This window comes from Nomascus leucogenys, chromosome 19 (genome assembly GCF_006542625.1).
Source record: "Nomascus leucogenys isolate Asia chromosome 19, Asia_NLE_v1, whole genome shotgun sequence".
In the NCBI taxonomy this organism is placed as follows: domain Eukaryota; kingdom Metazoa; phylum Chordata; class Mammalia; order Primates; family Hylobatidae; genus Nomascus; species Nomascus leucogenys.
This window is the reverse complement of record NC_044399.1, coordinates 3420439-3448043: the sequence shown is the minus strand read 5'-3', so window position 1 is coordinate 3448043 and position 27605 is coordinate 3420439. Positions and strand designations below refer to the sequence as shown.

The following is a 27605-nucleotide window of genomic DNA, read 5'->3' as shown; positions in this document are numbered from 1 at the left end:
GCCTCGGCCTCCCAAAGTGCTGGGATTACAGGCTTGAGCCACCGCGCCCGGCCTACACTTCACTTTTGAGACTCCAGTGTTGATCACTATTGACCTTGTCTCTTAGAGAAGCAATAAAAGACTTAGCTGTGGCGATGGAGTGGTATCAACATAATAAAGAGAAAAAAACAGTTAAGATACTGGGCAGGTGATTAATTTTAAAAATCAATTAATGAATCAATGCCATTTTCATTTTGTCGCAAAAATCCTGAGTCAGAGATAATGCTGGATCCTGGTTTTATTGGAATTTCTGGCAATGATAATTAAATGCAAACCCTCCACTGATTGACTGAGAAAGGACACAAGGAGAGGAAATGATTGTTATGGATCTGTGGATGCATTTCACTTCAGTAAGACGCCGAAATGGTGTTTTCATCAGTAGCTGCAGGCAATGGAAAATGGCTGATGTTCTCAGCTTAGCATGTCTTAAGCATGTTAAATCACTTAAATATTATTTATGTCAATTGATATAAACCACCACTTTAATCATTTAAAGAGGCTGCACTGTTTTATCACTTGTCTAATAGCTAGTAGCACATCAACTACTCACTTTTTTCACCTGCTCTCATCTGGGGCATTCTGGGTAAACACTGGCAGAAGGCGCACAGTTTCTCAGCTTCCGTAGAGCACCTGAAGCACGAGGAGCCTCCTTGGGAAGACCTACCTCCTTCAAGACCCTTCGTCAGTCTGGTGGATTTCACTCCTCAATGAATTTCTAAGCACACTATGATTTGGGGTACAGTTATAAAGACAAGAAGACTAAAAAACAAAATAGACATGACTCTCTTTTTGTTGTAAGAAAATAAGTGCACAACAGCACATAACATTAATCAATCGTAGATAACTCCCGTTCTATAACTACTGTTCTGAAGTTACCCACTAGGTTCTATTTTCTTATATTCTTGTCATTATGACTCCACCCAAAGTCAAAAATTTCCTAGTTTCAACAACATGAAACATCAAAGCCTAAAAGCCACAAGAGGATCAAATCTCTCTTTCTTTAATCCTAGAATGCCCAGGCTTAGTTAGTTAAGAAATTCTGAGCAATCAGTACCCCTGGACAGGGAAGGAGGAGACATATAAGCAGAAGATGTGCTCCATACATAAAGTGAGCATTTAGTAGGAAAAACATTAACCATCCAATGGAGAGTTGTTGAAAACCTGAATGCAAACATAAAGTAACTTGGGGATAATTGGAAAAAGGCAAAGTATTTGAAAATGACATGATTATAATAGCATGCTTCCTGAAGGGTGACAGCACTAAGAGATGACCAGAATGGGTAATTGTTTCTTGAGAGAGGTGACTCACAGAACAATTAGAGGCATGGCATTAGAAAAAGAGTGAAAGATCAAGTCATGAATATTAATAAATACAGTATAAAGTTGAGCAATGATGAGAACTGGTACTATTTACTGTAAGGCATTTCTTCAAGGGAAGCACAGGAGCCAGTCCTCAGTTCAAAGGAAGTCTGGAAACCGGGCAGGAAAAGGGCCTCTGGATTCCACATGGAGTTTTGTGTGGTGCTTGGCAGTTTTTCATTCTTGTTTCTCCAATGGGCTAAAATATAAATGCTTCAAAGGCAGACAAAACCCACTACTTTTCTACCACATTGAAAACATTTGGCCAGGCAGAGTCACTCACGTCTGTAATCCCAGCACTTTGGGAGGCCGAGGTGGGTGGATCACTTGAGTTCAGGAGTTCGAGATCAGCCTGGCCAACATGGTGAAACCCATCTCTACTAAAAATTAAAAAAAAAAAAAAAAAGTTAGCTGGGTGTGGTGGCACGCATGCCATGCCTGTAATCCCAGCTACTCAGTTAACTGAAGCATGAGATCTTTTGAACGTGAGAGGCGGAGCTTGCAGGTGACAGAGGGAGACCCTGCTTCAGAAAAAGAAAGAGAGAGAGACAGAGAGAGAGGGAGGGTTGGGGGAGGAAGGGAGGGAAGGCAGGAAGGGAGGAAGGGAAGGGAGGAAGGGAAGGGAGGAAGGGAGGGAAGGAAGAGAGGGAAGGAAGGAAGGAAGGGAAACAGAAGAAAGGAAGAAAAACATTTAACAAAGGATGTAGTATTCCATGGTGTATATGTGCCACATTTTTTTTTTTTGCTTTTTTTTTTTTTTTTTTTTTTATACTTTAGGTTTTAGGGACATGTGCACAATGTGCAGGTTTGTTACATATGTATACATGTGCCATGTTGATTTCCTGCACCCATTAACTCGTCATTTAGCATTAGGTATATCTCCTAATGCTGTCCCTCCCCCCTCCCCCAACCCCACAACAGTCCCCAGAGTGTGATGTTCCCCTTCCTGTGTCCATGAGTTCTCATTGTTCAATTCCCACCTATGAGTGAGAATATGCAGTGTTTGGTTTTTTGTCCTTGCGATAGTTTACTGAGAATGATGTTTTCCAATTTCATCCATGTCCCTACAAAGGACATGAACTCATCATTTTTTATGGCTGCATAGTATTCCATGGTGTATATGTGCCACATATTCTTAATCCAGTCTATCGTTGTTGGGCATTTGGGTTGGTTCCAACTCTTTGCTGTTGTGAATAGTGCCGCAATAAACATACGTGTGCATGTGTCTTTATAGCAGCATGATTTATAGTCCTTTGGGTATATACCCAGTAATTGGGATGGCTGGGTCAAATGGTATTTCTAGTTCAAGATCCCTGAGGAATCGCCACACTGACTTCCACAATGGTTGAACTAGTTTACAGTCCCACCAACAGTGTAAAAGTGTTCCTATTTCTCCACATCCTCTCCAGCAGCTGTTGTTTCCTGATTTTTTAATGATGGCCATTCTAACTGGTGTGAGATGGTATCTCACTGTGGTTTTGACTTGCATTTCTCTGATGGCCAGTGATGATGAGCATTTCTTCATGTGTTTTTTGGCTACATAAATGTCTTCTTTTGAGAAGTGTCTGTTCATGTCCTTTGCCCACTTTTTGATGGGGTTGTTTGTTTTTTTCTTGTAAATTTGTCTGAGTTCATTGTAGATTCTGGATATTAGCCCTTTGTCAGATGAGTAGGTTGCAAAAATTTTCTCCCATTCTGTAGGTTGCCTGTTCACTCTGATGGTAGTTTCTTTTGCTGTGCAGAAGCTCTTTAGTTTAATTAGATCCCATTTGTCAATTTTGGCTTTTGTTGCCATTCCTTTTGGTGTTTTAGACATGAAGTCCTTGCCCACGCCTATGTCCTGAATGGTATTGCCTAGGTTTTCTTGTAGGATTTTAATGGTTTTAGGTCTAACATTTAAGTCTTTAATCCATCTTGAATTAATTTTTATATAAGGTGTAAGGAAGGGATCCAGTTGCAGCTTTCTACATATGGCTAGCCAGTTTTCCCAGCACCATTTATTAAACAGGGAATCCTTTCCCCATTTCTTGTTTTTGTCAGGTTTGTCAAAGATCAGATAGTTGTAGATATGCGGCATCATTTCTGAGGGCTCTGTTCTGTTCCATTGATCTATGTCTCTGTTGTGGTACCAGTACCATGCTGTTTTGGTTACTGTAGCCTTGTAGTATAGTTTGAAGTCAGGTAGCGTGATGCCTCCAGCTTTGTTCTTTTGGCTTAGGATTGACTTGGCGATGCGGGCTCTTTTTTGGTTCCATATGAACTTTAAAGTAGTTTTTTCCAATTCTGTGAAGAAAGTCATGGTAGCTTGATGGGGATGGCATTGAATCTATAAATTACCTTGGGCAGTATGGCCATTTTCACGCTATTGATTCTTCCAACCCATGAGCATGGAATGTTCTTCCATTTGTTTGTATCGTCTTTTATTTCATTGAGCAGTGGTTTGTAGTTCTCCTTGAAGAGGTCCTTCACATCCCTTGTAAGTTGGATTCCTAGGTATTTTATTCTCTTTGAAGCAATTGTGAATGGGAGTTCACTCATGATTTGGCTCTCTGTTTGTCTGTGATTGGTGTACAAGAATGCTTGTGATTTTTGTACATTGATTTTGTATCCTGAGACTTTGCTGAAGTTGCTAATCAGCTTAAGGAGATTTTGGGCTGAGACGATGGGGTTTTCTAGATATACAATCATGTCATCTGCAAACAGGGACAATTTGACTTCCTCTTTCCCTAATTGAATACCCTTTATTTCCTTCTCCTGCCTGATTGCTCTGGCCAGAACTTCCAGCACTTTGAATGTTGCCTCCAAGATGCATTTAAAAGGACTTTGCTTTGATATGATCATGCATAACATGGTCATGAAACTTACAAAGTACACCTTTAAAAGATGATAGATAGACCATTTCACAAATTGATGACTATAAATACTAAAAATCTTATGTTAGGTACTTTTTTTTAACTAATAGCACATTTATTGTTGATCAAAATTATACTTGATTTTTGAAGCCTTTAGGGGGAAAAATGTCACAGTTATCTTCTTATACACGTTGCACCTGGAACTTGTTACTACGGCATCCTGTCGTGCTGCTTGGCCGTCGGAAGTGATCGATATGTTCATATTATAATCTATGATGCAAAAACACAAAATGAAAACAGCAAACTACACACCCAGTGTATTCTGAATGCTCTTTGTGAGTGTTATATTTCAGAAAGTTACTATCTGTCCAATACAGGATGGAAGTAGGATAGTTCAACATCTAGATTCATGATTTAAAATTGTAATTTACATTTTAAAATCTATTAGTGGATAATTATTCAATCTGTTTGCTTTTCTTCTCTTAAAGCTCTCTATTTTTCACTATCATCAAAAAAAATAGCCAATGAGGAATCAAATTGAATATTTGTTGCAGAAGAAAAAATAAAACTTCCCTTTTAAATTCTGATTTGAGATCAAACATTCAGAGCAGATGACATCCAGGAAGCAACCTTTGCAACATAGATCTGGAAAAATTCCTTGTAAGTACATGATGCCTGTTGTTTTGTTGTTGCTGTTTTTAAAGTCAATGGCAGCTCTGCTCAAAAACGTTTAAATCTATTTCAAATAAATGAAATCAATATTCTGAAGCATACTGAGAAAAAAACCTAAAACGTTGAAAATATCCTCAATACTGATTCATAGTATTTCTTAAAATCGAATTTTCTATTATTTGACAAGTTCCAACCCTCTTAATACCCTACACAAACAGTAAATTTAAAATGGAAAACAGTCCTGAAGAACAGGCACAAAAGTGAGAACAGACTCTGAGCATAGGAATCCAGGGTTTTCACTCTGAGCACAGGAATCCAGGGTTTTCACTCCGAGCACAGGAATCCAGGGTTTTCACTCTGAGCACAGGAATCCAGGGTTTTCACTCTGAGCACAGGAATCCAGGGTTTTCACTCTGAGCACAGGAATCCAGGGTTTTCACTCTGAGCACAGGAATCGAGGCTTTTCACTCTGAGCACAGGAGTCCAGGGTTTTCACTCTGAGCACAGGAATCCAGGGTTTTCACTCTGAGCACAGGAATCCAGGGTTTTCACTCTGAGCACAGGAATCCAGGGTTTTCACTCTGAGCACAGGAATCGAGGCTTTTCACTCTGAGCACAGGAGTCCAGGGTTTTCACTCTGAGCACAGGAGTCCAGGGTTTTCACTCTGAGCACAGGAATCCAGGGTTTTCACTCTGAGCACAGGAGTCCAGGGTTTTCACTCTGAGCACAGGAGTCCAGGGTTTTCACTCTGAGCACAGGAGTCCAGGGTTTTCACTCTGAGCACAGGAGTCCAGGGTTTTCACTCTGAGCACAGGAATCGAGGCTTTTCACTCTGAGCACAGAAGTCCAGGGTTTTCACTCTGAGCACAGGAATCCAGGGTTTTCACTCTGAGCACAGGAATCCAGGGTTTTCACTCTGAGCACAGGAATCCAGGGTTTTCACTCTGAGCACAGGAATCCAGGGTTTTCACTCTGAGCACAGGAATCGAGGCTTTTCACTCTGAGCACAGGAGTCCAGGGTTTTCACTCTGAGCACAGGAGTCCAGGGTTTTCACTCTGAGCACAGGAGTCCAGGGTTTTCACTCTGAGCACAGGAGTCCAGGGTTTTCACTCTGAGCACAGGAGTCCAGGGTTTTCACTCTGAGCACAGGAGTCCAGGGTTTTCACTCTGAGCACAGGAATCCAGGGTTTTCACTCTGAGCACAGGAGTCCAGGGTTTTCACTCTGAGCACAGGAATCCAGGGTTTTCACTCTGAGCACAGGAGTCCACGGTTTTCACTCTGAGCACAGGAATCCAGGGTTTTCACTCTGAGCACAGGAATTCAGGGTTTTCACTTTCTCATTTTTTTATCTGCATTTTCTAATAAATCTACAACCAACATAAATTGTTTATAGTTTAACAAAGTATTCTTAATTTTGAAACTAGTGCGAGGTATCAAAGGAGAAAATTTCATTTAAAAATATAATTAATGTCGACTGTAAGGAAGGCATTGTGCATGCCCAATGCTGAGAAGAGTGCAAACATGAGTAAAATCTCATTCCTTCTTTCAAAGCCTTTAGCCCTCCACTGCAGTCATGATTAGAGAATAACAGTAACAACAGTAGATAGCATTTATCCCCAGACCACTGAGTCAGGAAAAGGCACTTGTAAATACTTCTAATCTTTACACTCACTTCACCAGTTGGAAATTATCTCGCTTTCACAGGTAAGGAAACCAAGCCTGGGAGAAATGAAACTGTTTGCACAGAGTTTGCATGTGGCCAAATTAGCATTCTTTTCATTCCTTTATGTTTGGTAAAATATTCCCTTTAAAAGAGTAACCTGTGTGCCAAACAAGGGATAAATGCGCCAAAGGATTACTTGACATTCAAACCAGATATTATTTTCCTTCAGGGACATCACTATGAACACACATTAGTTTTCCCAGTCACGTGCAGTTAGGTTGGCCGCAGAGAGTTCAGAGGATGGAATACGCCACATAACAAAACGGATTACACTGATTTCAACAAGGGAGTTAAGAGTGGGGAAAATCAAGTGTCTAATTTCAAGCTAAGGAACAAAACTTTCATTATCTAGCTCAAATACAAATAATATAAACACCATTTTAAACATAGATATGTTATACTTTTCAGGAACTTTCCAATCCATTGTCTCATTGATTCTTGAAAAGTAAGTAAACCTATAAACATGTAAAATGATTGTTGATTGAATCAATCAAGTTACTTAACAAAGGACACCTAGCAAGTCAGTGGAAAACCTAAAACAGGAATTTAGTGCTCTTCCAGCCACAAGGCTGCCTGCACATCCACACCAGAGGCCCTGGGCACAGGCAGGACACACCCGCACCACAGGCTCTGTGCACAGGAGGGACACACTTGCACCACAGGCTCCGTGCACAGGTGGGACACACTCGCACCACAGGCTCCGTGCACAGGTGGGACACACCCACATGAGAGGCTCCGTGCACAGGTGGGACACACTCGCACCACAGGCTCCGTGCACAGGTGAGACACTCGCACCAGAGGCTCCGTGCACAGGCGGGACACACCCACACAAGAGGCTCCGTGCACAGGCGGGACACATCTGCATAAGAGGCTCACTGGACAACGGGCATTAAACAGCTGCACCAGAGGCTCCGTGCACTGGGGGACACACCCACACCAGAGGCTCCGTGCACAGGCGGGACACGCCCACACAAAAGGCTCCGTGCACAGGCAGGGCACATCTGCATGGGAGGCTCACCGCATGGGGTTAGCGGGGCGAGGGGTGTGGTGGGTGGCGCGGGACACATCCACACCAGGGGCTCCGTGCAAGGGCAGGACACATCTACACGAGAGGCTCACCGCACGGTGGGGACACATCCACACCAGAGGCTCTGTGCATGGGCAGGACACAGCTCACACATGTTCCCCTCCCCCGTAATACAGTCAGAAATATTTTGCAAGTCAGCTATTTCTAATAATAAGAAAAAAAACTAAGCAGATTATAATATTCTCCTGAGTCAGAAATATTTTGCAAGTCAGCTATTTCTAATAATAAGAATAAGTAGTAACACTAAGCAGACTTTATACATATTCTCTCCTGGAGTCAGAAATATTTTGCAAGTCAGCTATTTCTAATAATAAGAATAAGTAGTAACACTAAGCAGACTTTATACATATTCTCTCCTGGAGGTTGATTTTGTTATAAACGATTGGACAGACAAACTTTGAATAGAGGAGTAAACTGAGGCAATCAGGTTTTAGGGAGTGTTCCCGAAGCCACACATGGCAGGTACTGGAGCAGCCAAGGCCAGGCGGAGCTGATCCAAGTCCCAGAGGTGTGCAGACGCTGGCTTCGGTTAGGTTAACCTCCCCAAGTGTGTCATCACTCAGGACTCATGTCCTTTGCAGAGTGCTGAGCTGTCTAGGAAAACTAAAGACTAAATAAATGAAACTTGACACACTCAGACAAAAACCACTGTCATTACTTAGTCATCTACCAGCTCAGGATGAGAACTCAGTCCTGCTGAGGACAGAGCTATTGCTGATAGCAGGGAGAGCAGCACTTCTAGGGGGAAGCACCTTCCACTGCCAGGTGGGGTCCACTGCCAGGTGGGGTCCACTGCCAGGTGGGGTCCCCGGCCCAGCTATACATCTGCTTTCCCCAGGGCTGTGAGCCCCCCACTCCCTTGCCCTTGCCAGGCAAGCACATCCATCCTTAGCTTCATGGCTGGTGTCTGAAGGTGCAGCTTTTATGACTGCCTGGAAAACCTAAGTGAGTGACTACAGATGTAGCTGGCAGATAATTCATACGCGTTTTCCAGGTTTTCCAGGCAGTCATAAAAGCTGCACCTTCAGACGCCAGCCACGCGCTGCCCTAGAGCACTTTTTACTCCTGGTTCTCATCTGCCTTTCCCGAGGATCCATCCACCTATGTGAAAGGCCGTGATTATGCTTCTTTCCTCCAAGTTTGTTTTCTAACTCTGGAAAACAGAGCTACGGTGTATGACAGAGGCATAAAAGTTATATTCCTAAAAAGCACCTGACAAGATTTGGGGATCTGTGGATTCTCTTGTTAGGTCTGTCTTCAGATAGAAAATGCAAAACTACAGCGTTTGTTGTTGATACAAACCTTTCCTTCAACGTCTTCACAAAGCCTTGCATCTTCTTTATCCTAGTATTAAAAAATAAGTATAGGAATCAACTATCGCAAGAAGGATGTTGTATAATAAATCCTTTATCTCCCCCGCCTCTACTCAGCTTCTCAGGGAGGTCAAATTCTTTCTCATACACGTCATTCAGGAGCTTGGTGTAAAGCCTCAAGCCTCATCCTCACTACCGACTCGCTGCTCTGTTCCTCCTACTTCCTTCCATTTTGTTTCCCATTCTAAATTCTTTGTTTTTATGAACCTCTTTTCGATCATTCTTATGCAAAAGGCAGCGTGTCATACCTGTATTCTCTGTTGCACTTTGATTTTTTTTTCACTTAATATAACATCTTGGAGCTCCCATCCTTCTGTTATATGAATCTATCTAATTATTTTCACAGCTGTATTGTATTCCATTCTATTGGTAAAACATAAGTTAATCAACCAACCCTGTGGATGAACACTGCATTTGTTTCTATTAATAGTCATTAATATATTGTAATATATTAATATTTGTTATATTAATATAACGTGCACAGGATGCTCTTGGAGGAAGACAGAATCATCACCCCAAAATCAGAGTCAATTTCCCTCTCTCTCTTCCTGTCCCTCTCTCTCTTTATTGAATATTAATATAACAAACATCAATAGTTGTTAATTAATATATTTGTAAGATATTCCTAGCTATCATAATAATGGTTAAGAAAAGTGTAGAAGATATTCGTAGCTATGATAAAATGGTTTTAAAAAGTGCAGATTTAATTTTAATAGAAAGAGCAAAAACTCTTTTCCAAAGGGCTGCATTGATTTATACATGGCCCTAATAAGAAGCATTGCTGCTTTTCTGCATCTATATTAACATAAAAATACAGCATTCAATTATCTGCAAGAGGGATATTGTAAAACAAATCCCTAATCTAGATTTATTAAGCACTCGACATTGTCAGTCTGATTTAACAACAAAAAAACCTCATTTTTATTATTTGCATTTCTTTAATTAGGAATGATATGGACATATTTCCTTATGTCTTTTGGAAATTTGTATTCTTCTTTGTGAATTTCTCATTTGTCTTATTTGCCTTTCTTTTTATTGGGCTTTGTGTTAATGATTTATGAGACTTGTGTAAATCAAGAAAATTTGATTTGTATTGCAAATATTTTCTTCCTTATTTTGTTTAGCTTTTGACTTTATGAAATTTTCCAAAGAGAAAAGTTTGATTTTCATGTAGATAAACACTAAGGCTTTGGGGAAAATTACTTCTTCTGCTACAGCCTTTTGAGACTCACTGAACATCCACCTTCATCTTTAGTCCCCTCTACTGGGGCCACGCTCAGCTCCTGCTTGGCCACACTCCAGCCTCAGGCCAGAGGCCTTGCGATGCCCCACGCTACCTCCACTGCCACTTATCTTCCAGAGTCTCTATCAAGCTCAAGACCAGTTACTCCTGTGTGCAAGGTGATACGAAAGGCACTAACAATGACACCAAAATGAATTAAGTCAAGACTCTTCCTTCAGAAAATGTAAATCACTCAGAAGAGACAGTAGACATACACAAACAGCTCTGATTAAAGCCAAACTGTGCTTTGGATGGTGTACGAAGGACAAACAAAATACTAGTGGAGGTTAGCAGAGAAAGAGATACTCCCTGGGGAAGAAGGATCCAGAGAGCTGTAAGGACGAGGCTGGCTCTGCAGCGAGCCCTGAAGTGGGTGAGAGCTGGAAAGGGAGAGGTGCAGCAGGCATCAGGCACAGCTCCGGAGAGGCCAGAACGTGCACAGGATGCTCTTGGAGGAAGAGAAAATCATCACCCCAAAATCAGAGTCAATCTCCCACTCCCTCTTCCTGTCCCTCTCTCTCTTTATTGAATACACAAAATTATCCATGAAATTTTTATACAGCTTTTTCGAAAGTATGAAACAATTAAATATTATTTGAAAGGTTGATAATTAAGAATCAGAGAAAAACCTGAGTCACACAATACCTGACCACTCTTATGCGTAACCGTTCTCTAAAGCACCCCTCCAGAGCTGGCCACAGACCACGTGGAGATACTTCCAACGACAGAAAGCTCGTGCCATCCTTGGAGAGAGCCCTGGGTACATGGCCTATGGATACATTTTTTGGCATTGCCATTCATACTTTCCATCTTGCTTTAGAAAGGGATTGAACCTTTTCAAAACCATGACGCATTCCTTTACAAACTTTGCAGGTAGTGTAAATTAAAAAGTGCTGCTTGCACATAAGATGTTTTAGAACCAATGAGTCCATAAATCAAGCACTAAGAACTGGAGAAGGCCGGGTGCCGTGGCTCACGCCTGTAATCCCAGCACTTTGGGAGGCGGAGGTGGGTGGATCATGAGGTCAGGAGATTGAGACCATCCTGGCTATCACGGTGAAACCCCGTCTCTACTAAAAACACAAAAAATTGGCCAGGTGTGGTGGCGGGTGCCTGTAGTCCCAGCTACTCGGGAGGCTGAGGCAGGAGAATGGTGTGAACCCAGGAGGTGGAGCTTGCAGTGAGCCGAGATAGCACCACTGCACTCCAGCCTGGGTGACAGAGCAAGACTCTGTCTCAAAAAAAAAAAAAAAAAAAAAAAAAGAACTGAAGAAAATTCCAGTGTTCCAATGTTACTAACACTCCATTTTTAAGGATGAAAAATGTTATTACAGTGCCCAATATCATCAGAATTGTAGTGACTGTAAAATTAACATGTTTAAAGTATTCTGAGGATGAGGAAGTGTCATCCAAAAGCACAGTTCTATTTTTGCTTTTGCTTTTGATTGCTCCCACTTCTATGCTATTGACATACATAATTATAAAACAAATGCACCCTGGGCTGCGGCTGAGCAGGATCCCATCATAACACTTGCATCTGAACAGCTCTTTCAGGCCGGGATGGTTTCAAGTGCTTCAAATGACAACACAGTTGGGGCTAGGCAAAGCAAGGAACAGGGAGTGAGCGCAGGACGGGGAGCTGGCACAGAGTTTCGGTGTGAGGAGATGAGAAGGGGTTGGAACCAGACTGTGGCCGTGACTGTGCAACACGGAGAACGTGATTAATGCCGCTGAACTGCACGTTGAAAACGGTTAAATGGCAAATTGTATTTATATATTACCACAAAAATCATTTGTATTTTACCACAAAAATAACACGTTTGTGATCAAGCATCAGAAATCTTTTCTATATATAGTAGTAATAGTTGTTGTTTTTCTTTCCAGACAGAGTCTCTCTCTGTCACCCAGGCTGGAGTGGCACAACTGTAACTCACGGCAGCCTCAACCTCCTGTGCCCAAGCAATCCTCTCACCTCAGCCTCCCAGGGAGCTGGGACTACAGGTGCACACCACTGCACTTGGCTACCTTTTTTTATTTCACTAATTTTTTGTAGAAACAGGGTCTCTATGTTTCCCAGGCTGTTCTCAAACTCCTGGCTTCAAGCAATCCTCCTGCATTAGCCGCCCAAATTGTCAGGATTACAGGCGTGAGCCACTGTGCCTGAACAATACATATTTATAAATAAAGTTTATAATATGTCTTCTTACAACTTTGCAAGGTAATTAGCATTTTACTCCAGGATTACATACTTAAGTAACTTCATCATAGGCAACTGAAAGCAAATCCGCAGATATTTATTAAACACCTACTGTATATAAGACACTGAATGATACCTAAGTTGACAGGGCACAATCCCGGTCTTTGAGGAGGTCAAGCCAGCAATCATATGCCTAAAAATTTTAATATAATCAATATCAAATAAATGTCATATGATTAATTTGTCAAATGAACGTACAAATGAAGTGCCAAGTGAACTACAGTTCATTGAGACCAGGGTTAGCTCACCGTGGCCTATTGGCCAGGAAGGGCTAACTGATCCCTGCTTCTTTTTAATTGTTATTACAGCTATTATAATGCATATAAAATGCTTGCTCTTCTTGAGCCCTCAAAAACGTGGGCCAAATTTTAGGGCCAATTACCTTCAACCCCATGGGTTGCTTCACATCAACAGAGTTTTGTTTCAGTTATGTTAGAAGCAAAGACGGAGCTGTTAGAACTGAAACACTTGAGCCATCCTGCACCGCTTGAAGCAGTAGGTGACGCCAACGAAGCAACAGTATCTACGAGGGACACAGTGTGAAGCCTGATACAGGAAATACCTCTTCCGGGAAGTTATATATAAATAACCAGCATGGTTCACTGGAAGAAGAAAACACAGCCTTTGGAATCGCTCAAAATGGGCTTCAAATCCAAGCCCCATCACCTCCTGCGTGATGCCAACAAGCTACCTAAACTCCCCATCTCATTGCTTTTAATCGTGTTTATTCTGCCTTCCTTAAAGATCGACTGTGCAGTGGAGACAGGGCCGGGTATGTGGGAATGGCTGCACAGTGCCTGGTGCACGGTGAAGCTCTGGATGTCTTCGTTTACTCCCCAGCCCTCCCTGTCCTGTCTCTCGTCATTAATGCCCAGGCAAGAGAACCAAGGTATGGCTGTCCCTATCACCTTTTAGATCCTTGGCCCAGATACCTGAGGACTAGGTGCTTGGGTTTGCCATTGAATTCCAGTGATAGTGCTTACATTAAGAAAGACATTTTGATTCACTCTAAGAAATTAAATCTGCTACTGGCTGTTATCAAGTCATTAATACGCATGGACCCCCCAGCAGCCTGAGTAGATTTCCGTAACAAGTCAGTTAAACACAGATGACAAATTCAATCACCAGTGTGCACAAGGGATTCAGGAGAGAGCACAAACTCACTGCAGTCAGAAGGCCTGGGTTATATTGCTATTGAAATATGCCATTCATATAATAGCACCCTCTCCTTGAGGGTAAGCAAGGTAAGCCAGTGGCTTGTTTGCCCCTCTTAGCCTAATGCTGTAAGACAAACGTCTGCACTCTCACTCCTGCTCTGAGAACACACTCTTACCCTCGACGGAGGGTGCCAAAGAAATAAAAAACTGTCTTTGCTCTTCATCTGACAGTCTTCCCTACTTATCCAGATACAGACAGGATACCTTTCCACAATTATCCAGGAATATAAGGAAGAATGAGCTGTTTTACAAGTGTATTCTCTTTGACTGTATGTTTTAGATCAGAAGCTGCTTTGGTGTTTTCTTAAAAACCTGAACTAACTTCCTGAGGACCCATATCCCTTCCAACAAACACCCGTTCCAAGTAGTGTCAAGCACCGGGAGTGACCTGCGTGGCTCCAGCACCCTCGCACAAGCTCCCTGGGGTCACTCCTCCCCTTTCTTCGAGGTGGCAGCCAGGAAGCTGCAGGGCAAGTTTAAGAACAAAAAATAGTGACTCCTGGCAGGGCTGTGAGTGTCCCCGCCTGTTTACAGCCCTGGAGGATAAACTTAGACTGCACCTCCCAGACTTAATAAATCCGGGAGCTCATTCCACAGCCTCCTGTGCAATGATCAATTTACACAGCTTCCTGACTGCGGCCAAACTTTTAAAAACAAGAGACAACCCTGAAACAAAAATAAAGATCCACAGACAGAATTCTGAAAACAAAGTCCTCAAAGTCCACTTCTTAGCTAAAAATAATACATTTAAAGTAAATTCTGTTTTCCTGATACACATATTTTATGTGGATGATAAGTTGCATAATCTCATAGAGGACCACAGACACACAGTTCCTGCACGGAGGAAGTTTCCAGGACATCCAGATAGGAAGAAGAGTGAGCAAGAACCCACACTGCCAAGCGTCCTGCGCTGGCTTCCACTGCCATCTGCACACGGGCACCGCACGCCCTCACCCTCGTGCTCCCCGGCAGGACCAGCTACTGACACCACACCACAAACCACACCAGTCAGCGCCCCAGGTGTCCACTCCACAAAGCCACCTGCACACCGGCTGCCTTCCTTCACCTCCCTGGACATTCCCTGCTAAAAGTACCTCCAGAAACTTGCTGGGGAAAAAGTTTTTAGGTTTGTGACTAGAAGTACAGTGGAAAGTAATTAGGACAAGTGTAGATGCGATTAAAATGACTCATGTAATTGTCCGGCACAGGAAAACGGATCATGTCCACAGCTGCCTGGGAAATGCGCTCGCTTCCAATTCCGTGCTGGCTTGTGTTTTGGCACCGACTTGTGATCTCAGATCCTTTCACCACCAAACGTGAGCTCTATTCAACGTGTCAGATGCCTTAGATCCAGGCCATTAAAGACAAAATAAAATGAACTCACCTTGTTGCCCTCAAAATCAGGGGTGTTCTCATGTATCTCTTCATCTTCTTTAACTATCTCAGCTTGTCTCTGGGGAGAAAATACACCGCATTTTATCAACTGCTTATGTCGAACTCCTTTAAAAAAGTCAGAAAGCACGTGAAATAGTGCAGCCTTCTAGACCACTTCTATGGGTAAAGCTGGGGAAGTCACCGCAGTTTCTCCAGATACAGAATGGCACCCACTCTGCATTTCTGTGTTTGACTCCACCAGGAAAATGTCAACCTGCTTGGTAAAATTGCCAGAGAAACCTCTTTCTTATAAGGACTGGTGTGGGCGCTCCAGAGACCTCTGGTCAGCAGGTGCTTTTGTAATTCTCGGGGCACCATAAGGACCCCATCCAGGGCCCTCTGCTCCCTGGTCAGCAGATGCCCTCCACAGCCTGCCTGCCCTCACTCCTCACATAGCAGTGGGTTCTTATTTTCCATGGTTATTTCCTAGTTTTCATGGCACACTGGCAGAAGACAAGGATCTGTCCTAATCTGTGTCCCGCAGTCCCTCTCTGCTCTTGGGGAAAAGCATGTGGTTCTGTGGCCAAAGAAAAGACTCTCCAGGACCAACTTCCTTTATATTTCTGTAGTAGTCAGGACAGGCTGATGAGGCTGCAATAACAAGGCAACCAAGCATGCGTGCTGCACATGTGCGGCAGCTGGTCAGGGGGTGTCCCATCCCCACAGCCACTCAGGATACCCACTGATGGAGGCCCCGGCACCTCCTGTTTCCTGACTGCAAAGGAAGAGAAGATGCAGTGTGGGAAATCACACGCTGGCTGTTCACGCACCTGCCTGGAACCACTCACCTGTCATCAGGGAAGGCAGGTGGCATCACCACCCTGAGTCAAAGTGGGTAGAGAAGTGCATTCTCACTGTGTGACCACAGCAAAGGAACTGCCATTAGTAATGAGCCATAAAGACCCAACGGCTCCTGCCAGCTGACCTTGAATGTGCAAGAACAGGGTTCTGTGGCGAGGCAGACGTGTAGGTGTGTCTTCAGTATGGCCAACCCCATCAGCCCAGACCTCAGACCTTCTGAAAATTCAGACCAAGCCTGTATGAGCATTATCTTCCTATAGCTTATGTAGAAAAGCAGTCTCAACGATTAAAACTCTATGGGGAGTGCTCAAACCATGTAAAAAAAATAAGCTTTGTAAGAACACATTATTTTAAAAAATCAACATAATGTCAATCAAAAACATGTTATTTTAAAGAATAGTCGATGTGACATCAATCATTGACTGATTCATTTATTCAGCAAGTATATAGAGAACACCCACCATACTGAATACTACAATGCCAGAAGACACAAGTGATTATGAGTACAAACAAACAAGGCCCTCAAGAAGTCGAGAGTCTTATAGGGAAGACAGATATTAATTAAATAGTCACACAAACAAAACGACTGTGACAGGTGCTACAAGGAGAGGTACATGGAACAGAAAGAGAATGTAATAGTATTTAACATACATGGGACAGCAACAAAGATATCCTCTGGGAATTGACTATTAATGTAAAATCTGAAGGATGAACCAATGTTGATATATAAAAACAGATGGAAAAACATGCCTGGCGCACGGACCAGCATGTGCACAGCCCTGTTGTGGGAAGAAGCGCTGAGCTTCAGACTTGCTGGGGGTCAGTGCATGAAAAGCAGGAGTGACAGCAGCAATCTAACCAAAAGAGGATGCTAAGTGGGACCAGAGCGATGGTAACACAGGCAGAGAGGGGTGCAGAGATTCCAGACACATTTAGGAGGTAAAACTGCAGAGTCCAAGGTGATCTGGAGACAGAAGGGTTGAAGAGGTCAGTCTCAGGAATACCTCTTCAGTTTCCCTTTTGTCTTACTGAATGGATCGGGGTGTCATTCATGCACAGATACAGGAAGAGAAGAAGGTTTGAGGACAGGGGAAGGAGACCGTGAGTTGCGTTCTCACTCTGCTGAGCTTCAGTGTCTTAGGACATCTACAGGAGGTGTTAATTCAGCAGATGTGCATATGTTCCTGGAGGTCACACACACTGATGCTGGCGTGATACAGAATTTTATATCACATAGAGAGGACATCCAGAGTGAGAGGAGAAGATGCCCTACCCCTCATCCTTGCTGAACGCCAGCATCTGATGGCCAGTGAGATGACCAGAAGCCTAAGAGAAGGACAACGAATGGCCAGAGGGAAAAGGGAAGTCAGGAGTCTCGTTTGACGAGATTCTCTTGCGAAAGGAAGAGAGCATTGCAAGGAAAACAGAGTGGCCAGGAGCGCCAATGGGTGGTGAAGGTCCTGTGCGACAAGAACTGGGGAATGTGTTGGGTTTGGTGGCATGGAGCGGAAGAGCTGTTTTGTGCCACTACGGGCAGAAGCCTGAAGAGATAAAGAAGAGGGGAGAAGATGCCACTCCCTGCAGACCAGCTCCACACATGAGGGGACAGAGACATGCTCAAAGAGGACTGAGACCAAGAAAGGGTTGTTTTTACTCATAACAAGGGTGCTTTCAGCATGCTCATATGCCAGCCGGAAGGACTTGGGCATGGGAGAAGCTGAAGACACCAAGGAGGGAGAGAGAATTATTAAGCAGTTGATGACATACAGTCCTGAGAGGCTCCGAGCGGGACAGGATCCAGCGTCTGGGAGGAGGGGAGATATGGGTAGGAGAGGACGGACCTCTCCTTCTATGATGAAGAAGGGGCAGATGGCACAGATTAAACATCCTGTACCCTGACAGCTGCCTAGCCCACAGAGCCACTCCCTACCTTGTTCCTCACCAAAATAATAAAAACATTCAGCCAGGCGCGGTGGCTCATGCCTGTAATCCCAGCACTTTGGGAGGCTGAGGTAGGTGAATCACCTGAGGTCCAGAGTTCGAGACCAGCCTGACTAACATGGTGAAACACCGTCTCTACTAAATACAAAAAATTCGTCAGACATGGTGGTGCATGCCTGTAATTCCAGCTACTTGGGAGGCTGAGGCAGGAGAATCGCTTGAACTGGGAGGCAGAGGTTGCAGTGAGCTGAGATTGTGCCACTGTACTCCACCCTGGGCAACAAGAGCAACACTCCATCTCAAAAAACAAAAAATCAAAAATTCAAACTTTTTTCAAATACTATTCATACATTTCAGGGGAGCCTGAATCCCTTTCCAGACACAAGATGTAAAGGCTGATTCCTCTAAACCGCCCAAGGTCAATCACCTCTCCCTGGCTAGGGACAAGACAGGCATAGACACGTGGCAGCTTTCAGAGGGGCCCCTGGGAAAGCCTTTCCTCACTGTTTAAATGGTGCAGTCTCTCTACTCTTCCCAGCATTCCATGTCTCAGTGTGCCAGCCACAGCACAGACTGCCGCCTTGAGATCATGAGGAGACAAGCCCAAGGACAAAGGTGAAGGCTCAGAGGGAGGCGGTGGAAGAATGGGGTGCCCAGCCACTCCCCGAGGCTCGAAGGGGCCAACCCCAGAGCCTCTCCCACACAGAAGGCTTGAGTCCTTCTGTTACGTGGCCTAATAGACGTTCCTGACTGTTTAAACCACTTCTCTTGAAGTTTCCCATTCCTTATAACCAAAAATTCCTTACAGATATAGTAGCTAATTATACTTTTAATTTATTCATTAAAGCCAACACCCCAAGGATCTGGGTGGCCTCCGTCTGACTTACTCTACACAGATAAAAGTGCCAAAGCCTAAAGCTTCATTAGGTTTTTTCCAATTAAACAATTCACAGATTACCCAAGTTTAGACTGACCTTCTCCTAATTAGTCCCAATTATTTTGGTTTCTCTTTGGTTGGTGGCTTATTCTTATCTCTTTCTCTGGAGGGAAATGCATTACACCCCTGGGAGGCACAGTGCAGGGGACACTGCCCTAGTTGCTATTTGAGAATCCAAGGAAAGGTACTCTCCTTTTGCACGGACTCTTTGAGACTGTCTAAAAATAACCGGATTTTAGAAGAGTAGAAACGGACCCAGTCCTTTGTGATTTCAGTCAAACCATGCTTCTCGCGCATCAGCTGAAGACCTGGGGTTTGCACAGCCTACTTACCACCTGGGGAAGGATGAAGCAGCCTGCTCTACTAAAATGGAATTGGCCATGTTCAGAGTGAATTCTAGACTATTTCCCCAAGAAAGGAATCACAGGTGAGTGTCCTGGACCTGGCAGGGTTTCCAATTGTACACATTTGCCCACCTTCTTAAAGTAGTTACAAAACTAAATATAATCTTATCACTGGAAGAAGACCTGGCTTTTGTAAAAATGTAGTACTTAAATCAGAATTTCAACATTAATGTTTTAATACCTGGGTGCCATTTTTTGCACAGATTGTAAGAAAACTGTTCCTTAACATTGGGGTAAAATGACTCGAGACTTTAGTGTAAAAATTCACTGCTCTCTGAGAATGAAAGCTTATCAGGCAGCAGGCACACAGGCCATGCACCCCCGTCCATCTACAAATTCCCTCTGCTGATGGAGATGGTGGGGGAGGGGTGGATGCCAAGGGGTTACATTATCTGCTATTATAACCAAAGATAAAAAAAAGTTTGAAAATAAATTATAATTTCTTAAAAATAAAAACTCAAGAAAGGAGGGAATGAAGCCTAAGAGGGAAAAAAACAGGGGGTCATTAAAGACTGGCGATAATTCATGCCACAACCCAGTGAATCGCCTTCTCTCTGACAGCCGGCCACACCCCACAGCTTCCACCCCGACACCCTGTCCCTCTTGCTCCCATTGCAATTCCCACAAGCTAAGCCTTCCGTCCTATTCACAACCACTTAGTTCAGGACAAATGAGTTTCAGTGACACTGAAGCTTCCCACTTTTATGACCCAAGTAACTGAGATCACTGGATTAACTCAAGGTACCGCTTCCCTAATGCAGAACCCCAATCTTGATTCTCTCGTGAGCCACAGATGAGCACCCACAGAACTCTGTGAGGGTCTCCATGTCAAGTTTGTGCTAAAAGAATGAGCTTTCAAAACAGCCAGGAGCCTTGAGACGCCAGTGGGAACCTCCCAACACCTGCGCATAAGCCAGGGGCTCTGCAGAAATCCCTGTGTCCGTTGATAGAGACCCAAGTGACAAAAGCTGGAGGACAGAAAAGTGATTTGTATGATTAAAAGTATGTGTTGTTTTGTGAGTAAATTAATAAGAAAACAATTAAAGTCTGAACAAGAAAAATGAGAACATTCTAGAAATCCAAGCACAGGTCAAAATGCACAATGAACAGTCATCTTGCACTGTCAGGAAGACCAACACCCAACACCACCAATGACATGGCTTCCCAGCTGAGCCTCCGACCCTCTCTGCCCACATTCAGTGAGGCCATGCTCCATTCTGTCCTCCCCTGCACAGCTATGAGATGTTTTGGAACCGACTAACAAGTACTGGGAGAAGCTCCTAGACACTGGAATAAAGGAAAGGTGACAGGAAAGCAGGCTGTGGAATCAAAGTCTTATTTATCATCACAAATCACAAAGATCACATGAGGCCCCTCCACAGGGGCCAAGGATGGGCTACATCCTTCATTTCTCCAAACCTGACAATGGGAGTTTAGTGACAGATATTGAAGGTGTCACAGGAAAATCGAAGCGTCCTCCCCCACTGGACATCCTCCAGGGATGCTCGGATGCTGTGCTGTTAGTGTCACTGACCACGAAGCGATGGCCTGGGATTTGGAGGACTCTGCATTCATGAGGTTCCCTTCTTCAACCTAGAAGGCTTGACTCCAAATTCATACATTTACTAGTCAGGATGTTATATTTTGTAATATTTTATCTTTATGGTGGCACTACACTGGAGAAAGCATAATACTGCAGACACAGTGAGAAACAGCATGTGAGACACTCAGGCTAACCCACAAAGTTAAAATCAATTACTCAAAAACAGGAGACAGTATTCCAGATTACTGAAGAAGTCAGCACCATGAAGGCGTAATATTAGGGCCAAACCGTCCTTCACTAACGGCCTGGGAAGTTCTCACGACACGGATATATGCACCTTCCCTGTGTCCATGGGGATGCCAGTCACCCTGACTCAGAGCCAAGAGCCTGCCCAGCAGGCAGCACAGGCACAGAGTGGAACTGGGCAGCCAGCCACCCTCGCGCAAGTTCTCCAGGCTTGGCCCACTCGGACGCAGCCACCCACCCGGTCCATGACTGTCCCAGGAACAGAGGGTCTGCACCAACCACATCCTACGTTCCTGCTCCACGGGAAAGAAGGAGGTCCTTGCACAACCGTACACAGGCAAGGCCTCAACTGTGTGTCACAAAGAGTCCTAGCAAGAAAAGGTTCGTGGGGAAATAATCAGAATTAACCAAAAGCTTATATATAATTATAACTCTAAGACTTCTCTGAAACAATACACTCATGTGCACCGTGATTCCCCCAAGGAGAGATATGAGAGCGGTGCTTCCCATGTGTGCATTTTCAAAGATGCAGAACGCGATTTGGGCAGCACCGCTCTGTCTACATGGCCTGAGCTTCATGCCTTGCCTCTGTTGATCAAGCGCGTGGGATTTTCTTGTATCCACTTCTGGCAGATTTCATAAGCCTTTGTGAAACACCCGCTGCGCGTTAGGACCCGGCGAGTGGGAGACAAGATGAGGCAACATCCTCCCCGGGTGTGCTGTGCAGGAAGGGTCCTCCTGGGACTCAGCTGTCCCCAGCATCCCAGCTGACAGCCGCTCTTTCTGCTCTCGCCACGAGCGGAGGATGCAGAGGGAGGATGGGTGACCTAGCTCACCCTCGGGGGGGTCTTCCTGTCCACAGACAATGGCTGAGAGCCTGTTTCTGTGTTGCTCAAAGCCACAGGACTTGTGTTAATATTGTTGCTTGACAGCGAGAACGTTCCATTCGCTGAGACTTCGCCCTACCTGGCGTGGAAAATTGCTGCACAGAAAACTCTTTCTGGAAGCCCCTCCTCCTCCACGGCTGGTGGGTGGAGCGTCCCAGGGACCTGCTGGCCCTCTTCCCTCCTCTCACTTCACATTAGTGCAGGGTGACCGAATTCACTCCACTGCCTCAAAGACGACGGACATCAGAATCACCAGCAACCAAAACTTATGAATATGCTTATTACACGCAAAGTTATGACAACAGTGTTTGTCATATGAGGATTCTGCCTGTGTTGAAAACTTGTGTTGGACACAGTCGACCACCCAGAAAGCCACATCCTAGTGACAAGGGAACATTTGGCATACAAGTAGCAGCCTAAAATGTCCTAGTTTCCTTATCACTAGGAAACTCCTTAAATGGGCAATACGAAATATTTTAACTGTTAGTTTGGATTTGCAAAGAAAATGAAATCTTTTAGTCACTTTTGACATGTCAAGAAAAAGAGAAAACAATATTACTAGAAATTTAGAAAATATGACAGGACTCACAGGCAAGATGCTCAAAATGCCAAAAGCGGAAGTGGAAAGCTAGAATATTGAGATGCAGTCTGTAATATTTTTCAAATGTGTCACAGAAAATAAGAAATACAGCAGAAGCTAAAAAACAAAGTGCCAAAGTTAAGAGTGATCCATTCAGAGAAACGAGTGGGAAAGTTGGCTGGATACCAGGATTTGGTGCTTTATAATTCCAGGAGCAGGGGTGGAACCTCATCTATTTTAGAGGAATAAAAATGGAACTCTAATGCTAATATTGACCTTTCAGAGAATATACATTCTTTGCTCAAAAACTAAGAATTAGAAATGTACTTGTTTTGCCTTCAGGTGGGTAGTGAAGACAAAGCATGCATTTTAGGAGATCATTGAGCACAATCTGCCATTTGCCCGAGTGCTGGAGACTCACTCAGGTGCGCAGCTGGGATGCAACCCTGGCCTGACCCCACCTCTTCTCAGAACCCTGCTCCCCACTCCTCCCTGAGGCCAGGAGAAGGGAACAGTGCCCCAGCGTCCACCACGCACCAGTGCTGGCCGCACACTCAGGCCACACACAGACCTACACAGAGACAGCATCCCCATCTATGGATAAGGAAACAGAGGCTCAAGGTTTCATAATCATGCCATCTAATCACACTGTTTACTCCATTATTCAGTCATCATTTCATAAAAAAACTACTAAGTCCTCCTCCATGCCAGGAATTCTGCGAGATACAGGGCCCAACAGTGAGTGAGGCAGCCAGCCCCTTTCTTTATGGAGTCAGTAGCTTAGTGAGGGGACAGACACAATCATCAAATAATGATGAAGCCAAATTTGCAGTCACACACAGTGAAGTGTTAAAAGGCGTCTCTCCAGCAGAAGCTGTGGGGGAGATGGGAAGACAGGAAAATGCTTGACACAGGATCTGAGATGAGCAGTCTCTAACTAGGAGGAACACAGAACATTCTAGAGTCCAGAGAGAATTTGCAGGGAGAGGGTGAAGGATGACGCTGAGGCAGTCAGGTGATGGAATGGAGTGAAGACGGCATGGACATCGGACCCCGGATACCCACCTGGTCCACAGGCACCTCCAGCTGCACATTGTGCTCCTCTTTGACGTCCAGCGCCCCTTGGGTTTCCTTGCTAGGAGTCGGTGCTTTATACACGTCACCTTCTGGGGAAAATCACACGGACAAACTTTTGAAATCCATGGAGAAGCTGGAGTCCACTGCATATTTCCTGACCCAAACCCAAATTACGAAGTCAGGCATCCTGGAGCTTCGGGCAGGCCACCTGGTCTAGGGTCCCAGACCCCGTCCGCCTCACCCCGTTTCCCTCTCGCCCTTCCTGTTTCCATCTGCCAAGGTGCTCAGTGTGGTGGCCTCGATTTTAGCCCCATCTGCTTTTGTCTCTGTCTCCATGAAGGTCCTGGACCCTGAAAGTCATGCGATTGCTGTGCCCACCACGGTAGCCAGTCCACGAGATGAAGCGCAGAGAAGGCCTGTGTCCACCAAGCCTGGGTCCAGTTAATTCCGTTAGAAATAAATACATGCAAAGCAACCCCACTGGACAGCAGAGTAATAGAATAAACTTTTAAGAGAATGCAGCTTCGCCTGTAATCCCAGCACTTTAGGAGGCCGAGGTGGGTGGATCACAAGGTCAGGAGATTGAGACCATCCTGGCTAACATGCTGAAAACCCGTTTCTACTAAACATACAAAAAATTAGCCGGGCATGGTGGCGGGCGCGTGTAGTCCCAGCTACTCAGGAGGCTGAGGCAGGAGAATGGCGTGAACCTGGGAGGCGGAGCTTGCAGTGAGCCAAGATGGCGCCTCTGCACTGCAGCATGCGCGAGAGTGCGAGCTCCATCTCAAAAAAAAAAAAAGAAAAGAAAAAAAGAGAATGCAGCTTCAGCCAGACGCAGTGGCTCACGCCTGTAATCCCAACACTTTGGGAGGCCTGAGGTCAGGAGTTTGAGACTGGCCTAGCCAACATGGTGAAACCCGTCTCTATTAAAAAATACAAAAACTAGCCAGACATGGTGGTGGATGCCTCTAATCCCAGCTACTCAGGAGGCAGAGGCAGGAGAATTACTTGAATCCGGGAGGCAGAGGTTGCAGTGAGTGGAGATCATGCCACTGCACTCCAGCCTGGGTGACAAGAGCCAAATTCCATCTCAAATACAAAAAATAAAAAAAAGAAAGGAAACGCAGCTTCCCTGCCTCTTATTTAACAATAGGGTTCAAACAACCAGGTGCTAAAGTTGTGCACCGTGAGGTAGTCAACTTAATGGATTGCTAGAAATCATTTTAATTAGCAACACAATTGGATACATCAAACACTTATAAAATCCCAAGATTCTTGAAAAGTTTATTCTCATCCTGATCGAAGCAATAGGTGACAGCAGAAGAGAAAGAGAAGTCAGCCAGCCGGTTCCTTCAACATCCAAAAAGAGAAGAAGTCAGCCGGCTGGTTCCTTCAATGTCCGAAAAGATAGGACTGTGGCCACTGGCAAGCTCCATCATCCAAAACCAGAAACTAATTGCAGCCCCATTCATTTCTCTGGCCAAGAGTCCTGGACCTACCTCACCCGTCACCTGGCCCATTCTTGACTTTCTCCCCCTTCCCAGCCCTCATCCCGAGGAAAACCGTCCCCAGAGTCCTGAACTGAGCCAGAGGGGTCCCTACTCTCGTGGGTGACAGGTTGGAAGGTGAGAGAAGGAGATGGAGAAGTGGCATTCACTGGGAGCCCACTGTGTCCCAGGCATTTGATATTTAAAGCTCATAGCAATCCCCAAACAAACTTACTATGCCTATGGTCAGTAAGGAATTGGCCCACAGTTCCATGCTCAGTGAGGGCCACAGCTAGGATCTGAACTCCAAAGCCACATCCTAGCACCAGGCTGCCTCCCAGATGGAAGGCCTGTGTGCTGGGCAGCCCCAGCTACTTGTGTGGGATGTACATTGCCAAGGAAGAGGTTTTATACACAGTGATCAAATTTTCGATTGCTCTTGATATATAGTCATATGTCAGGTAGAGTGGGTTCAGCAGGCTTTGGTCTGAGAGCCGCCTGTCCACTCTCCTGCCTACATGCTCACACACCTGTCTCGTAGCCTCATAACCCCATACCCCTAACCATAACCCTAACCCTACATGCATGAGCACGTAGGCCACACTCCCACCTATGTACTCATGCACCTGCCTCACCTCCCCATGGCCCGTGCATTCATTGTGGAGTGGGAAGGGCCAGGAGGGGAAAGGACCACGGGGGAAGCTCTAGGGGATGTCCAGATTTATAGCTGAGAAGTAGAGAGAGGAGCAGCAGGGGGAGCTAAGAGATCGTCAGAGTGCAAAGAGGACAAAACCTGAGAGGTGTTAGAAGGCAGCAGAAGCCACGGGGGCCTGGGCACGGTGTCTCATGCCTGTCATCCCAGCACTTTGGGAGGCCGAGGCAGTTGGATCACTTGAGGTCAAGAGTTCAAGACCAGCCTGGGCACCATGGCCAAACCCTGTCTCTATTAAAAATACAAAAATTAGCCAGATGTGGTGGGAGGTGCCTGTAGGCCCAGCTACTTGGGAGACTGAGGCACAAAAATCACTTAACTCAGGAGACGGGGGTTGCAGTGAGCTGAGATCACACCACTGCACTCCAGCCTGGGTGACAGAGCAAGGCATCATCTCAACATAAAAGAAAAGAAGAAGCCAAGAGGGGAGGAAGAGTGTTCAGGAAAAATGACTTCTAAAAATGTTCAGCTGCTGCAGAGAAGCGCAGGAAAGCCTCTCCCACCACCTTGCTTTCTCCTCCATAACCAGCCACATGACTCACATCTCTCACTAAGTATCCACCACACGCATAAATGAGATGGGACCTGAACATGCCTCATTCAGAGCTGGGCACCCAGTAAGAGCTCAGTGAGAGTTAGTAATAGTAGCAGAGTGGTAAAAATAGATGTAAGAGCACTTTCCAAATTATCTCATTTTAAAACCAGCTCTGAAGATCCATCTTTTAAATGTCTCTTATACTCAAAAAATACACCTAAACAATCTAGGTGGCTTTTATGTTCATGTTTCTCCCAATAGATAGATTTGTTTGTTGTTTTCTGTCATCAGTCTTTAGGAAAGAAGATACCCAGTCCTGCTGTAAGCTGATTTTAAACACTGTGTTTATCTTGGAGGCCCCCGATTAGAGAATCCCATTGCCTTCAGCAGTGAAATTTTGTTTTTCTGCTCTGCCAACTACTGACCTACCTACAAGCTGAACCTTTTATTAATAAAGCAGATAGTTACAAATCAAACAATATTTCTGGAGTATAAAATTTTTCTGAAAAAAAAAAATCCCACGTTCTTAGCCTGGTAAAGTTTCAAACTGCCTACAATAGGATGAAATTGCACGTCACCTGCGCCCCTTTGGACTAAAGGTTCTGCCAATGTTTTCTTCTTTTCTTCTTTGGCATAATAAACAGAATCCTGTGTTTTAGGGGGTATGCCATCATATTTACAAGGTTCTTTTCCTTTGGAATCCACCTATAGGACAAATGAAGAAGAGAAAGTCCATTAGGAACAGTGGGATACAAGGAGTCCGATCAGGTTCTCTAGGTGTGGCCAGGAAGACACAAGCTCCTCAGAGAAACAGTAGGAGGAAACTCAGGCACCTCCAAGAAGCCTCACTTCAAATGCAGCCTCTTCTACTCTATGACTTGCATTCCCCTCTGAAAAGCAGCAAAAATAATTCTCTCCCTCCCTCCCAGTGCCTTGGCAGGCAGAGAAGGTTAGTTCACTTCCTAACTGGAGGTGGCCTTCCTAAAACCTGACAAAATCAGGGCTTGCTTTAGAGGGATGAGCAAGTCAAAAGAGGCACCTCTGGTTTTTTGGAGCCACTTTAAAGCTTAATAAAAACTGCTGTTCAACAAGCATCACAAAGCCGTTCCTGCTGGAACCTCTGAGCAGGATGAGGGTATCTGTGATGAAAAGTAGCC

General features: G+C 44.7%; 1 protein-coding gene across 2 annotated transcripts in view; it reads right to left on the bottom strand.

The window, feature by feature from the left end:
- DCDC2C (doublecortin domain containing 2C) overlaps positions 1-27605 on the bottom strand; it is a 141616-nt gene that overhangs the window by 45898 nt on the left and 68113 nt on the right. For both annotated transcript variants that reach the window (XM_030799903.1, XM_030799904.1), the window contains 4 exons: positions 27027-27153; positions 23703-23803; positions 15249-15317; positions 9038-9079 (listed from right to left, as the gene is read on the bottom strand). In XM_030799903.1, the coding sequence (XP_030655763.1) occupies positions 9038-9079; positions 15249-15317; positions 23703-23803; positions 27027-27153 (339 nt within the window). The remainder of the gene's footprint in view (positions 1-9037; positions 9080-15248; positions 15318-23702; positions 23804-27026; positions 27154-27605) is intronic.